Source organism: Enhydra lutris, unplaced genomic scaffold (genome assembly GCF_002288905.1).
Source record: "Enhydra lutris kenyoni isolate GAN:26980312 unplaced genomic scaffold, ASM228890v2 scaffoldscaffold34, whole genome shotgun sequence".
Lineage (NCBI taxonomy): Eukaryota > Metazoa > Chordata > Mammalia > Carnivora > Mustelidae > Enhydra > Enhydra lutris.
The window spans coordinates 11,263,510-11,276,853 of record NW_019154118.1 but is presented as its reverse complement, the minus strand read 5'-3'; the positions used below and the strand labels follow the sequence as shown (position 1 = coordinate 11,276,853).

The window sequence follows — 13,344 nt, the reverse complement described above, 5'->3', positions numbered from 1 at the left end:
CTATTAAGATCTGTTTGCAGCTGCTGTCTCTTGCTCCTTGCTTGCTGGGTCTCCTCGTCCTCGTGTCCTCGCTTCCAGTGTTTCTTCCCCCCAGACTCACTTGCTCCCTGGCTTGGTTACAGTGCAGCCCTCCCCATCTCGGCACTGGCCTGTTCTAACCTCTGCCTCCCCCCCATTTTTCCTCCTTGCTCCCATTAGGATCTGTTTCAGGTACTGGCTCTCTGATTGCTTTGTTTACCCTTCATCTCTTTTCCTCTCCATCTTACCTCTTTCCCCCAGGCACCCTGGGTCTAGGGGGCTCCTATGTGTGTCTCTTTCCCAATGCCTTCGCCCACGTGCCTCTCCATGGCGCTCCTGCTGTGTCCTGGCCCCTCCAGATGAGAGCGCTGCTCTCTCTCCCTCTCCCCCTCGCTGCATCCTTCCTCCTCCCTCCCTTACTGCCATGCTTCAGGTGACCAATGGTCAAGGACAGCAGCTGCCTCTGGAGGGGTGGGGGGGGTGATCCCAGGCTTTTCAAGGTTGCATGCATTCTCAGATGACCTCTCATGCCTGTCGCCTTTGTCCCCTTTGTCTCCTTCCCAGTCTGGTGCTGCTGGTTGTCCTTAACATAATGCTCTTCTACAAACTCTGGATGTTGGAATACACCACCCAGACACTCACCGCCTGGCAGGGTCTGAGGCTCCAAGAAAGGTAATCCTTGCCTCTTCCCTGGGCCATCACTTCCACCCCACCTGGTACCGTGCCCCTGCTCCTGCCACCCAGTCTCCGTGGGACGGCTCCGCTGCCCTTATCCAGTGGGTAACCCTTTGGGATGAGCCCATAAGTGGGCTCTGAAAACTGTCCGTGTAGCTTTAGTCTGCCTCTGACCTGGGGCACAGGGGAGCCGGGGGCATTGAGCAGAGGACAAAGCAGTCTGATGTGACTCTCTGTCCTTTAGGGGTCTGGGAGCACAGGACAGTCCACTGAGCATAACTCCAGCTGCCAGGGTACCCCTTCTTCTGCCCCACAGGTTACCCCAGTCTCAGACAGAATGGGCCCAGCTCTTGGAGTCCCAACAAAAGTACCACGATACAGAGCTCCAAAAATGGAGAGAGATCATCAAATCCTCGGTAATGCTTCTTGACCAGGTGAGATGTCCCCACTTTGCCTCCTTGCCCTCATCTTCTGAAGATGAGCTGCTTCCCTGTGCCCTGGGAGATCTCCCCGTCCCGTCCCCATCCTCACCCCCACCCACTGGACCTCACCCTCCTGTTCGTTCTTCCCCTGGGCCATCCATTGTTCTGATTTTAAAGTCATCCTGGAATGGGTTGTTGGAAACACAGGTGTTCTCCCCAAGCGATAACAATGAAATTTGCAGCAAGAAAGCGGTAGGTTAGACTGAAGAACTCCTTTATTTTTCCCCCCCCTTGGTCACTCGTGGCCATCTGACAGGCATTTAAAGGGGAGAACCTCCTTTCACAGAGATTTGTCTTCCCAGAGGGCATATGTTTCTAGCAACTTTTGCTGTATGCCCCCCCGCCCCCCACCCTCAACACACACACACCAGCACACAACCCCCAACACGTCACTCTCCATCAGGTGCACAGATAGTCTGGGAAGATGGTGTTAGTACTGCGTCATCTCTTTGTGACATCTTCTAGTGTAGGTGCCTGTGTTCTTTCCAAACACTGCGTTCGTTCATCTCTTTAAGAAAATCCTTCCGGTGCAAAATCAACAAGTTTAGTTTCATCAAAGGAGGGAGCTTCTCTTCCTTCCCCCAGAAGAAGTTAACATCTTAGAACTCCTTTGTAGTTGCCAAGACAGCAAGAGGCTAACTTTGCCCTCCAAGAGAATTAAGAACATAGGAGACGAAAAATTTGTCCATTAAAATTTCTGTTCCTAAGGAGTTCTTTATGTTTGGTGGTCGGCCCGACTTGAGAGGGAATCCCAACCTTGCCACGGACTGGTTTTGTGACCTGGAGCAAGGGATTTAATATTAGTGACTTCACAGTTTCTTCCTTTATAAAATGGGAATTACAATTGTGACTTCGTGGAATTGCTGTCAGGATTTGAGGGCACGGGGGAGGCCCTCATTAATATTAAATCTTATTCCCCTTCATAGTGTGGTCTTAGCTGTAGATCGAGGAGAGAGCATTTTAATGTGGCTATCAGGATCCAATTTAATGTGTTCTAGAATATCATGTTTAGCTTTGGAGCCATGGATTTTTTTGTTTTTTTAACAAAAGGGGTAAATGGCATTGCAGGGGGCTTAGGAGCTCTGTGATACCAAGAAAAGTTGATCAAATTAAAGATACACTTAGGAGAAGGAAGGATGGGGCGAGGAAAACAGGATAGGCTTCAGACCTCGAGGTCCAACAGGTAGAAGGATAGATTGAATGCTCGTGGGGCCCCAGGGGCTAGAAGTTACAGGGAAAGGGAGCTTCAAGTAATCAAATAAAAACAGACCACTGACAAGCTAGTCAGGAATGGAATGGGCTATTTTGAAGGCTCGAGATTCTATCACCGGAAGTGCCCAAGGGTTGACCAGGTGGTGTCAGATAAGAAACTTATGAATGAAGTAGGAGGCAGTTGGACTGAACGACCAGGTTCTCTTACAACTCCAGAATCCGGTGTCAGGATGGGGTCCCTTACATTGGAGCATGGGGCGGTCAGATGTATAGGGTGGAGGACTCAACTCTATGAGCGTTAGGATAGATGTTCTGTTTCATTCCCTTTATTTATTTTATTTTACTTTTTTAAAGATTCTTATTTATTTATTAGAGCAATAGAGTGAGCTCAAGGAGGGGGAGCAGGAGAGGGAGAAGCAGGCTTCCTGCTCAGCGGGGACTCGATCCCCGCTGTAGGACTTGATCCCAGGACCCTGAGATCATGCCCTGAGCTGAAGGCTGACGCTTAACAGACTGACACCCCCTAGGTGCCCGTTTCATTCCCTTTAAAAGTAACTTCAGGAAGATTAATAACAGACCCCTTTGGAGCATCCCTACAGAGCAAAGGGTATATAGAAGAACCAGAGAGAAAGAAGAAAACTAGATTAGGCAGAGGGACAGAGGATTTCAAAATCCATAGCCATGTGCCCATGAAATGTTAGCCTTGTTGTCCCAGGGCAGCTTAGGTCAAGGTGCTATGTAAACGTGTTGTGGTATGACAGACCCATTAGGATTCTGCTGCTGGTACTCTACCCCATTTAGACTCCTGGCCATGACCTGACAGTGTTAGTGTGCCTCTTCCTTCGTGGAGGTTAAGACATTCAGTTAAGGTTAATTCATGATGTGGGTACAGCTAGAAGCCTGCTCAGTTGTCGGGTCTCTGCTTGGCGCCCAAAGTGTCTGTTGCTATCCACCACACATGAAACAAAACGATTACAGATGACTCTAGTGTGGAGTCCCAACAAGTGGTTTGCGAGCGGCCAGGAAAAAGGAAGCGGATGGTGAGCTAGAGAACGTTTGGACTTGTTCTGGGCCTTACGATGGGTGAGATTGGAATAGGCAAGAAAACAAGAGCCCCGGGCTGGGAAAATAAGGTGGCAAAATGCACAAGATGGGAGTATATGGTCTTCAGGCTTGATGGGGAAACCACCTGGAATGAGTAGAAGACAGCCTCGTGGGGCTCCTTATAGCAGTGGAATGCTTTGAGAAATTTTTTCTTTTTTGAAAGAGAAAATTTTTTTTTTTAAAGATTTTATTTATTTATTTGACAGACAGAGATCACAAGCAGGCTGAGAGGCAGGCAGAGAGAGAGAGAGGAGAAAGCAGGCTCCCCGAAGAGTAGAGAGCGTGCGACGCGGGGCTCGATCCCAGCATCCTGGGATCATGACCTGAGCCAAAGGCAGAGGCTTTAACCCACTAAGCCACCCAGGCGCCCCAAAAGAGAGAATTTTTTTTCCCAAGATTTTATTGAGTGAGAGAGAGAGATCACAAGCGGGGGGAAGGGTAGAAGGAGAAGCAGACTTCCCACTGAGCAGGGACCCCTATGTGGGACTCGATTCCAGGACCCTGGGATCATGACCTGAGCTGAAGGCAGACTCTTAACCCACTGAGCCACTCAGGCACCCTGAGAGAGAGAGAGAGAGAATTCTTTTTTTTTTCCCTAAAAATTTTATTCATTTATTTAACAGAGAGAGAGACAGAGAACACAAGCAGGGGGAGCAGCAGAGGGTGAGGGAGCAGGCTTCCCGCTGAGCAGGGAGCCGGATGTGGGGCTTGATCCCAGGACCTTGGGATCATGACCTGAGCTGAAGGCAGACGCTTAACAACTGAGCCACCCAGGCGCCCTGAGAGAGACAGAGAGAGAGAGAGAGAGAATTCTTAATTGAGCAACACAGGGGCCACAAATCATTAAGACACAGGGAACCTCACCCCAAGGGTTCCCAGTGCTAGATTGGCTGTCCCCTTTCTGCTGGAGGCAGCATCCTAGGAGAATCCCCCTTGTCTTAGGGGCCCAGCTTCCTGGAACTCGATGTTGCGCTAGGGGAACCGCCCTTGGTGGGCGTGGTGGAGAAGCCCACTGAGGGCACCATCCCGGGGCTGGGTGGGCTTCCCTGTCTTCCAGATGAAGGACTCGCTCATCAATCTCCAGAACGGCATCAGGTCCCGAGACTACACGTCAGAAAGTGAAGAGAAGAGGAACCGCTATCACTGACAAGGCAGGAGCAGGGGGGACTGCGAGAGGCCCGTGCAATACGTGTACATAGACCGTATAAATAGATATATATAAATATATATATATACAGAATATAAATATATATATATTATATACAGATTTTAAAAAGAGATAATGCCTATGTACCAGGGAGAAGGAGCGGGCCCGCCTCCTGTGCTGGTCGGCGGAGGGGCCGAGGAGGGCAGGGACCACCTCTCAGCACCGACCTCCCCTGATCCTTCCCACACCCCTGTCCCCGCCCTTCCCCTCCTGGCCGTTCCAGGCTCTGAGAAGGGAAATGTTGAGCCAAAGTCATGCCTGTGAAGACCCTGGGGTCTCGAAGTCTCAAGGGGCTTAAGGTGCTTCATTCCCAAATCCCCTCTTGATTTGTTTCCAAAATAAAAGAGAATCTTTTCTTCCCTACCCCAGGCTTCCCCAGGTGTTCTCTTGTGAACAGGAAGCATCAAGGGCAAGAGCCCGGTCTAAACTCTGCCACCTGAGCCCCGCCCCCTCCCTCCCACCCCGCTGTCTATGGACCACGCGCCCCCAGCGAGGCGGAGGGCTGGAAAGCTGGGAAGGCTGCCCCTGTGGGACTGGGCCTTGAGCTGCAGGCTCCCGAGGACACGTGTGCAGGATGGTGTCCTCTTCCCTCACCCCGGCACCTTCCCCTGACCCCTGTAGGGTGTGGACCCAATAAGGGCTGGGAATTTCTTACTTTCCCACCCCCTTCCCCCTTCTCTCTGGTCTTCTCCCAGGCTGGATCTGGGTGAAGTGTCACTTTTTAGTGCCTAAAGCCCTATTTTTTCTCTGTGCCCTAAGAGCACATCGTTTATTAGCCAGGATGGAGCATTTTGGATCTCGTTAAACCCCTTTCCGAGTGGTTATGAGCCACCAGGCCTGTGGCTCTAATTTCTTCACTTTGAGCTGATAGTTTGATTTCCGGGACGAGTCAGGGTGTCCTAGGGGCGTCCGGGGTTGGAGGGAGGGAGTGCCCTAGCACTGTACAATCAGATCATAGGTTCACAGAGAACGCCGTAGGAGTAGTGAGCACCGATCTCCAAGCGCTCACTTGGCTGCCAGCATCCTTTCCTTATAAGGGAAGGACTGACTTTGATTAAGGGAGACAATGAAGACACTCTGCACAGGGTAGGAGACCTAGGCTTTTGGAAGGAATGCATTTGGCAAAAGTGCATTACATTTGTGCAGGAAAAGGCCAGAGTGAGCCTCTCTGCCACGTGGAGGCCATTCCAAATCCCATGCCTCAGACTTGGGAGTGGGAGCTGTGGCAGAGGAGGCAAAGCCTTCTCCAGCCTCTGGACCCAGAGAGGTACAAGACCACTCAGGAGGAGAAAGAAGACCTTTGGTTAGGAGAGTGAGTCACCCAGGGCCAGTTGGGAGTTGGCTCCCTCAGACGCGGGCATTTATCTGACCTTGCAGGGGCCTTCTGGGCACGATTAGCATTTTTCATTCATTTAACTGCTATTCCTCTGTGTAATGATCAGAGGAATCCTGCCAGCCCCTCGGATCCTCGGTTGGGAAAGGATCATACTAGTTTGGCCGGGAAGACTCTTCCAGATTGCTTGTTCTCCTGGGGGTCTCTTGACATAGGAGGTCAAAGGAAAGGAGGATTTTATCGCTGATCTAGCCATAAAGAAAAGCAAGTCATATTCTTCTGTTGGAATGGCCTGAGCATCCCCCTTTGACAATCAAAGACAGCTTTTGACTTCTCAGTCTGAGAAATATCCTGCCTAAGGGCAGGATGGGAAAACAAAGGATACTTGCCTCAGGGGAGTGGGCTGAGAATCAGCTAGAATGGATATCCCTTCTCTAGGAAAGGAGATTCCAGGGCTGGAATCATGCCTGTGCAAGGTGCATGTGCCCACAGGTCACGGGGGGGTCACTCCTCATCCTTGTCCAGGACTTGGATCAGGAGACACTCCAGTGATGGTCAGGGCTTGTGGGCCCCGGGCCAAAGGAGGAGGAACAGTGCAGACTGCTAGAAATTTTCCTGCCGCAGGATCCAGAGGCCAACATTATTCTCAGAAACTTTTGAAAGCAAAAGTGATAAATTCTCTCCTTTATTCCATTCATAATTTAATACTTATTTAAATCATCCAGTTGTTGATGGTCCCGTGGTGGGACCTTTGGGGTGACTTCCAGTGGTTTCTCTGCTGGGAATAAAGTGATGTAAGGGGGCTTGGCTGCACAGAGCTGTTCGCTTTTGCTTTACCTCTTTGGCTATCCCAGGGAGGAGAAGGTGACAGGAAGGGAGATGCTTAGTATATCCGAGGAACCCTGGGGGTTTGAACCTGGGACACACTGTGTACACATGGGGAAGGTCCCTCGGCCTACCTCATTCCTAAGAATCATGGATCTCTTGTGGGCACTCTGTTCTAATACTGTGTTTAACTTTCAAAGCAGAAGACCCAACACCTTTATTCACTCCTGAACAAAACCTTCTCCCCACACTCAGTAACCTGTCCAAGGAAGCGCACCTTTGTAGATTAAGTCTGGGAATGAAACTGATCAGTAACATGGCAGCTCGAGCTCAGCAGCTTGGCTCATAGCTGTTACCAGGAGCATGAGAACCACATCCTTTATGTAATTTCTTCCAGCCTGTGCTTTGTTTTTGTTCACGTAAGGACCCTGGTCATGTGGGAATCTTTCCTCGAGGATTCCTGGGGTCACGTTTGAGAGCTTGCATTCAAAAGATGCTGCAGCGTCTCTGACCAGGTGGCAGTGAGCTACAGGGTCTGTCCTTCCATTCCAGCTCCCTTGAAGGAATTATGGCCTTGGAGAACCCACTTACATCTGCAATGCCTCGCTTCTCCCCTTCACCTCCCTGGGACAAGGGCAGCAGGATCAGCAGCTTTAGAAGCTCTCTGTTAGAGCACTGGGCTAAGTTAGGAGACCTGGGCCCAAGTCCTGGCTCTGCTCTTGGACAAGTCACTTCCCTTACCTGAGTTGCTGTATCCTCCTTTGTAACGGGAGGGGGGTTGAGCTGGACCATCTCTAAGATAGGTTCTAGTGTGGGCATTGTCTTTATTAGGCTGTGTTGGACACTGGTAAGGTAGGGCTTTCTCAAACTTGGAGAGAACAAGCCTTCTGGGCTAGAGCTTCCTGGTGTGTAGAGTAGTAGGGCAGTGTCAGGGTTCCTGGGAAATCCAGGATAGTTAAACTTTCTTCTTTATGAGCCAGCAAGACTAAGGAGGCCTAGTGAGGTAGGGAGAAGGAGATCAGGTGTGTTGTATTTCCCAATATTAATCTAGGAGGGTGTGTCTTCCTTTGTTGGCCTAGTCTTAGTTTGGGAAGGGACTTTCTCTAAGCTAGGAGGAGGAGGATAATGGCAAGAAGGGCACCATCTTGGATTAATATAAGCTCATCTTTTGTCTCTAGGCTGTGAAGCCTTTCATCTATCCATCCTTCCTCCTCCTCACTAGAAGAAACACTGGAGAGAAGTCATTCCTGGTCCTAGTACTTCTCTTTTGACTCAGTTCAAACCTTGCTGGGGTTTTGATTAATTGTGAAGCTTTGGCTAAAATCCTGGGGTTGTCATAGAGCACTGACCCTAAGAACCTGGGATTACAGGAAGGGGGAGAGGGATCAAGAAACCTCAAGAAGAATGCTTTGCTAGAAATGGCTTCTCTCCCTGTCCCTGTCCTGACACAAGCTTGGACCATGTCTAAAATCATTTCTGGGCAGCATCTCTAGGGTGAAGTCTTGGAGAAAGGACCAGGGAGAAGAATCTTTCTGGACTGTGGTCTCAGAAGGCTGTTCTCTGTGCCATACTATGCTGCTGCTTTAGCTCTGCAGAACAGCCAGAGCGAGCCCCTTCCTCCCTAGGGCCCCTAGGTGGCAGGGCTGTGATCTCCCTCCCCACACCCCCTGGACCTCACCTGCCCACTCCAGTAGGAAACTTGAGAACCTGTCTTCCTGACTCTCTCCTCCCCCTACCCCTTGTCTCTAGGCTGTGGGACAATCATCCCATCCACCACTTGACATCCTTGACCCTCATCCCCCAATCTCCAGCAGGCTGGCCCCCCTCCCTCCACCTCTATGTTTTCTTCCAGAAGATGCGTTTTTGGGTCCGAGTGGAGCGTTTTTCTGGAAGGTCGTCTCTTAACACCCCCTGCTTCCCTGATATGGAGCAGGAATTTGCACAAGGTGTAGAGAGCACCCCTTCCCACCTCTCTGCCCAGCCTTGTTACCTCACTCCTGCTCCAGCCATGGCTGTGACGGGCCCAGCCAGCTCCCTGGCTCGGTGTTGGGTGCGACAGCTCAGGGGTCATGGGCATTGTTCTCTGTTGTGACTTGAGGTCCTCAGCAGGCCTGGGAGCCTGGACTGGAACCTTGGCCACTGGCGGGAAGCACCTTGCCTGCCAAGAGGAGCCGATGCCAGATGATGTACCCAGCATGTGAAAGAGTAAAGAATACTGTCATCTGTGCCCCGTGGCCTCCTTGCTTCTCACAACACTGTGAGACGCTGCAGAAACAAGATGGCGGCCTCCGCTCCAGGCGAGACAGCTGGCTCTGTCTGGGGAGTTGGCCCTGGGCTCGGGTGCCACGTGCTGAGATTGCATAACAAAAGCAACCATTTTTGCCAACAGTAGTGTGGCTCCCCACATTTCCCTGTCCTGCACTCTAGGGCCAGACCACTCTCTGCATGGACCAGGTCATCTTCCCAAACCCATGGTGCTTTTCCCCCGATCCCCACTCAACCTAGACTCCAAGGTGGGGAGAGATGAGTCAGAGGCCCCAGGGGCCCCTGGATAATCCTGACAATGGGTGGAGTGGGTGAGGCAGAGGGAGCAGCCCCCAGCACCTGCATGGGGCCATATATGGGAAAGAACACCAGTCGACTGCAGTTGAGTTGTCTGGCCTCTGTATTTGGATCTAGAACTGTACTTTGCCTGGCGCTGTGCGCAAGGTCTGAAAACTTACCTGCTATTACCTAGAACCATACACGGCTTCCCAGCCAGATCTTCATGTAAAGTAGCTAGAGCCATGGAAGTACAGTATGAATTAAAAGAAAAAAGTATTGAACTACAAATAATAAATGGTGTGTGTGTTTATTGCTCGATTCATTAGTGCTCATCACCCCGAAAGGTTTGGGTCCTCCCGGATGTGATGAGGGCGTGCATGCATGTAGAGGTGTGTGTGTGCACGCTCATACACATGCTCAATGTCTAGGATGCCCTTTCCTGGGAAGGCAGGCAGCCTGATAAGTCAGATGGATAAGAAGTCTTCGAATCAGACCAGAGTATGGATTGCAGCAACACTACTTTCCAGCTGTGTGACCTTGGTCCCCATCCATTATTCTAAGCCTCAGTTTTTTAGAGATAATATAAAATATGTGTGTGTCTTTTTTTAAAAGATTTTATTTACTTATTTATTTTATTTATTTTTTTAAAGATTTTATTTCAGAGATCACAAGTAGGCAGAGAGGCAGGCAGAGAGAGAGGAGGAAGCAGGCTCCCCGCTGAGCAGAGAGCCCGATGAGGGGCTCTATCCCAGGACCCTGCGATCATGACCTGAGCCAAAGGCAGAGGCTTTAACTCACTGAGCCACCCAGGTGCCCCAGTGTCTGTGTGTTTCTTCATAGAGTGGCAAGTACTATACTAAGAAAACTTTTTTTCCTTATTAACCGTACTTTTCTTTGAAAGATTTATTAGTGGGAGAGGCAGAAGGAGAGGGAGAGAATCAAAGTGGGGTTCAGTCTCACGACCCTGAGATCACGACTTGAGCCAAAACCAAGAGTAGGATGTTCAACCGACTGCCCCCCCACCCCAGGAGCGCCCAGCAGTACCATTACTGTAGGAGCCTATTATCACATGCTGTGACTCCCAGGGACAACATCTTACTCAACTTTTCCCTTTTGTGCCTTGACCCTTCCAGGAAGGTGGACATCCGGGAGACTGCTTTGCCTTCCTTGTTAGCCTAGACTGGTTGAGGAGTCTGGCCCCTCCCCTCATTAGGCCTGTCTGTCTTGGAGTTACACCCTCACCACGTGATGGGAAACTTACTGGGTGTCGGGCGGGAGGGAAGACTGGCAACTCTTGCATTCCTTTGGTTTGGAGAGGGAAGGAGGGCTGCATCACACATTTATACCGTTTAGTTCTAGACTGCTAAATGCATTTTTTGCTCTGCGGGAAGATACCACCGATGGGGAGTTAACGGAGTTGGCGCGGGCTGGGGAGGGAGGTAGAAGCCATAGTACAGACAGCAGATACACACAGCCAAACCAGAGCAAGTGCGTTTAGAGACACTTTATTGACACAAACAGGGTATTTCCTGAAAAACACTACCTACTGGCGTTAGTCTGTGGAGAGCGTGGGCGATCAGGAACGACGTTTCTAGGGTTTGGAAAAAGCTTGGCTGTGGAAAATCAAAAAGCAATAACGAAGAGGATGATGTGGCAAAGATGCGTCAGTTGCGGGACTGCAGGAATTGGCGGATTGTGTTCGATGCTGTTCCCAAATGGACGAGTGCTCGGCTTCCGCCGCGCCCCTGCCCAGCGGATGCAGCTCTTGCCGGATAGTGATGCAGCGGGGAGAAGGCTGTTACCAGCTTTGAGGCTTAGCTGGCCTAGGAGAGGGGTGGAGTCTGATCTACCACAATTCAGACTTGGCTCATGTGCTTATCTACTGGGTCCTACTCTAAACTCACAAACAGGCGAGCTCAACATGAGTTATCTACCATGCCGGACTTTCAGAGATGAGGAAGAGCTTGGCTGACGGTATTTTTCCGACCTAAGGCGGCGGGGCACCCAGAGGCTTAAAAGCCTGGTGCTTGAGACAGTGCATGCGGAAACGCAGGCGAGATGGGCGATCAGAGGCTGAACACACCAGTACGACTCAGATACACTCGCAGGGACGAGGCGAACTCACTGGCGTAGGGACCTTTCATTTACAAAAGGAGGGGAGGGGAAGGCTTTTTGTTGGTGTTTTATTTTTCCCTTCCTGTGTGAACTTGGGAACCAAGGTCTGTTCTGAAATGGGTCTGGGCTTGCATCTTCCCACAGGGATGCCAGTCACACAGCCTCTGCCCCCTGGCGTCAGGTAGGTCCACAGATCCGGGGTTAGAGGTCCTTTACTTTTTGATCTAGTAGTTTTGTTGGGGAGGGGAAGGACCTCCTCCTGCCCCTCAGCCATCCACTGCCGTCCTCGTTTCTCCAGCACATTCCTGCTTTGAGAAATTCCCTTCCTACTAACCTGTCTAGTTGGGCATCAAAAGAGAAAAACTCAGAGAATTGGCAATCTGGGTGTGTGGATGTTGGGGGATGGAGGAAGTAAAGGAGAATGCTTTTAAACAGATGGAAAGTAAAGGCTGGGGGAGGGACTGTCACAGTATTAACACACAAGAGCTGGGGCTGTGCAAAAAGACCGAGCTGGCAGGAAAGGTCAGTAGGGCAGGGTGTCTACAGCGCCGGCCGAGTTGAGCAATCAAGTTCTTGGCTGTTCTAGCAGTAGGAAAAGAAAAACCAGAGCCAGCCTGGCCTGGCCTTCAGCGAATTGTGTTATTGAGGGATCTGTCGTGGGAAATACGCAGCACCAAGGCAACAGGTGGGGTTCCTAAAGTGGTAATAGCCCTTGAGAACATTTCTAAGCCCTTTAATAAGAAAACATGCCAGACGAAGCTTCCAGAGCAATGCACACTGGTTCTGGCTCCTCTAGGAATATGGGGAGGATCTGAAGCAGGCTGGGGATCACGGGGTTTGTAGTCCTGATCAAGCCTCCCGGGAAGGAGCTGAGTTGCCATTCAGGAGAAAGAGTGATGTGCAAACCAGCCAGAGAAGGAAAACCGAAACAAGACAGATTCTCAAAGCACCATGCGAGCACTGCTAAGACGCAAAGCGGCAGAGGAGCAGTTGAGGGGTAGGGGTGAGAGCTGTCCAACCCCTGCAAGAGAGGCGGAGAGGAGACGAAATTCAGCCGTGAAAGAAAGCAGCGGCGGTCCGGGTAGAAAAGGAGCGGGGCCAGGAGTCCAGAGAAGACCCGACCGCAGCTCCGCGCCTCCCAGGTGTATGAAGGCAGGATGTGGTAAAGCTGCTTGGCCTCAGACAGCCTCAGTGTGCTCGGTTGATACCTGGGTATGGTAATACCCACGGTAATACCCGCCTCACAGGACTAGCTGTGGAAGAGAACTAAAGTATTGGAAATGAAAGTGCTGTGTAAGCCATGTTGCTCTCACGGCAGAATTAAGGATGAGAGGGGTGGAGAGGTTAGGAAAGAGAAAAGAATTGAGAGGCTTCCTTGTAAAAGATAAAGAAGAGGAGAAAATGATAGGTGCCATTGAGTTCCTTAAAAACCACTCAGGAGGGGTGCCTGGGTGGCTCAGTGCGTTGAGCCTCTGCCTTCGTCTTGGGTCATGACCTCAGGGTCCTGGGATGGAGCCCCGCATCGGGCTCTCTGCTTGGCAGGGAGCCTGCTTCCCCCTACCCCCCTTCTGCCTGCCTCTCTGCCTACTTGCGATCTCTGTCTGTCAAATAAATAAATAAAATCTTAAAAAAAAAAAAGAACAAACCACTCAGGAAATACTTGAGTTGGGCTTTTGAAAAAGGACAAAGGCAGCCATCATGTGTACTACTTGATTACGAGTCAGATGCATGGTCTCCTGGAAGCAAGAGGAGGGTCGGCTGGTCGGAAGTAGCTTGCTTCTGCTGTAAACTTGGCCATCCACCAGCCACGGGACTGGAACTCACAGATT

The 13,344-nt window shown here is 50.8% G+C and overlaps 1 protein-coding gene across 2 annotated transcripts in view; it reads left to right on the top strand.

Annotated features, from left to right (window-relative positions):
• The window catches only part of LOC111153779 (GRAM domain containing 1B), a 170,858-nt gene extending 166,133 nt beyond the window's left edge, over nt 1-4,725 (top strand). Inside the window, exons 19-22 of one of the 2 annotated variants that reach the window (XM_022513016.1) lie at nt 199-210; nt 583-690; nt 938-1,127; nt 4,549-4,664. In XM_022513016.1, the coding sequence (XP_022368724.1) occupies nt 199-210; nt 583-690; nt 938-1,127; nt 4,549-4,638 (400 nt within the window). In that variant the 3' untranslated portion in view covers nt 4,639-4,664. Of the gene's footprint in view, nt 1-198; nt 211-582; nt 691-937; nt 1,128-4,548 lie in introns of both variants that reach the window. The other variant, XM_022513017.1, reaches the window with a different exon arrangement.
• The last annotated feature ends 8,619 nt before the right edge of the window (nt 4,726-13,344 follow it).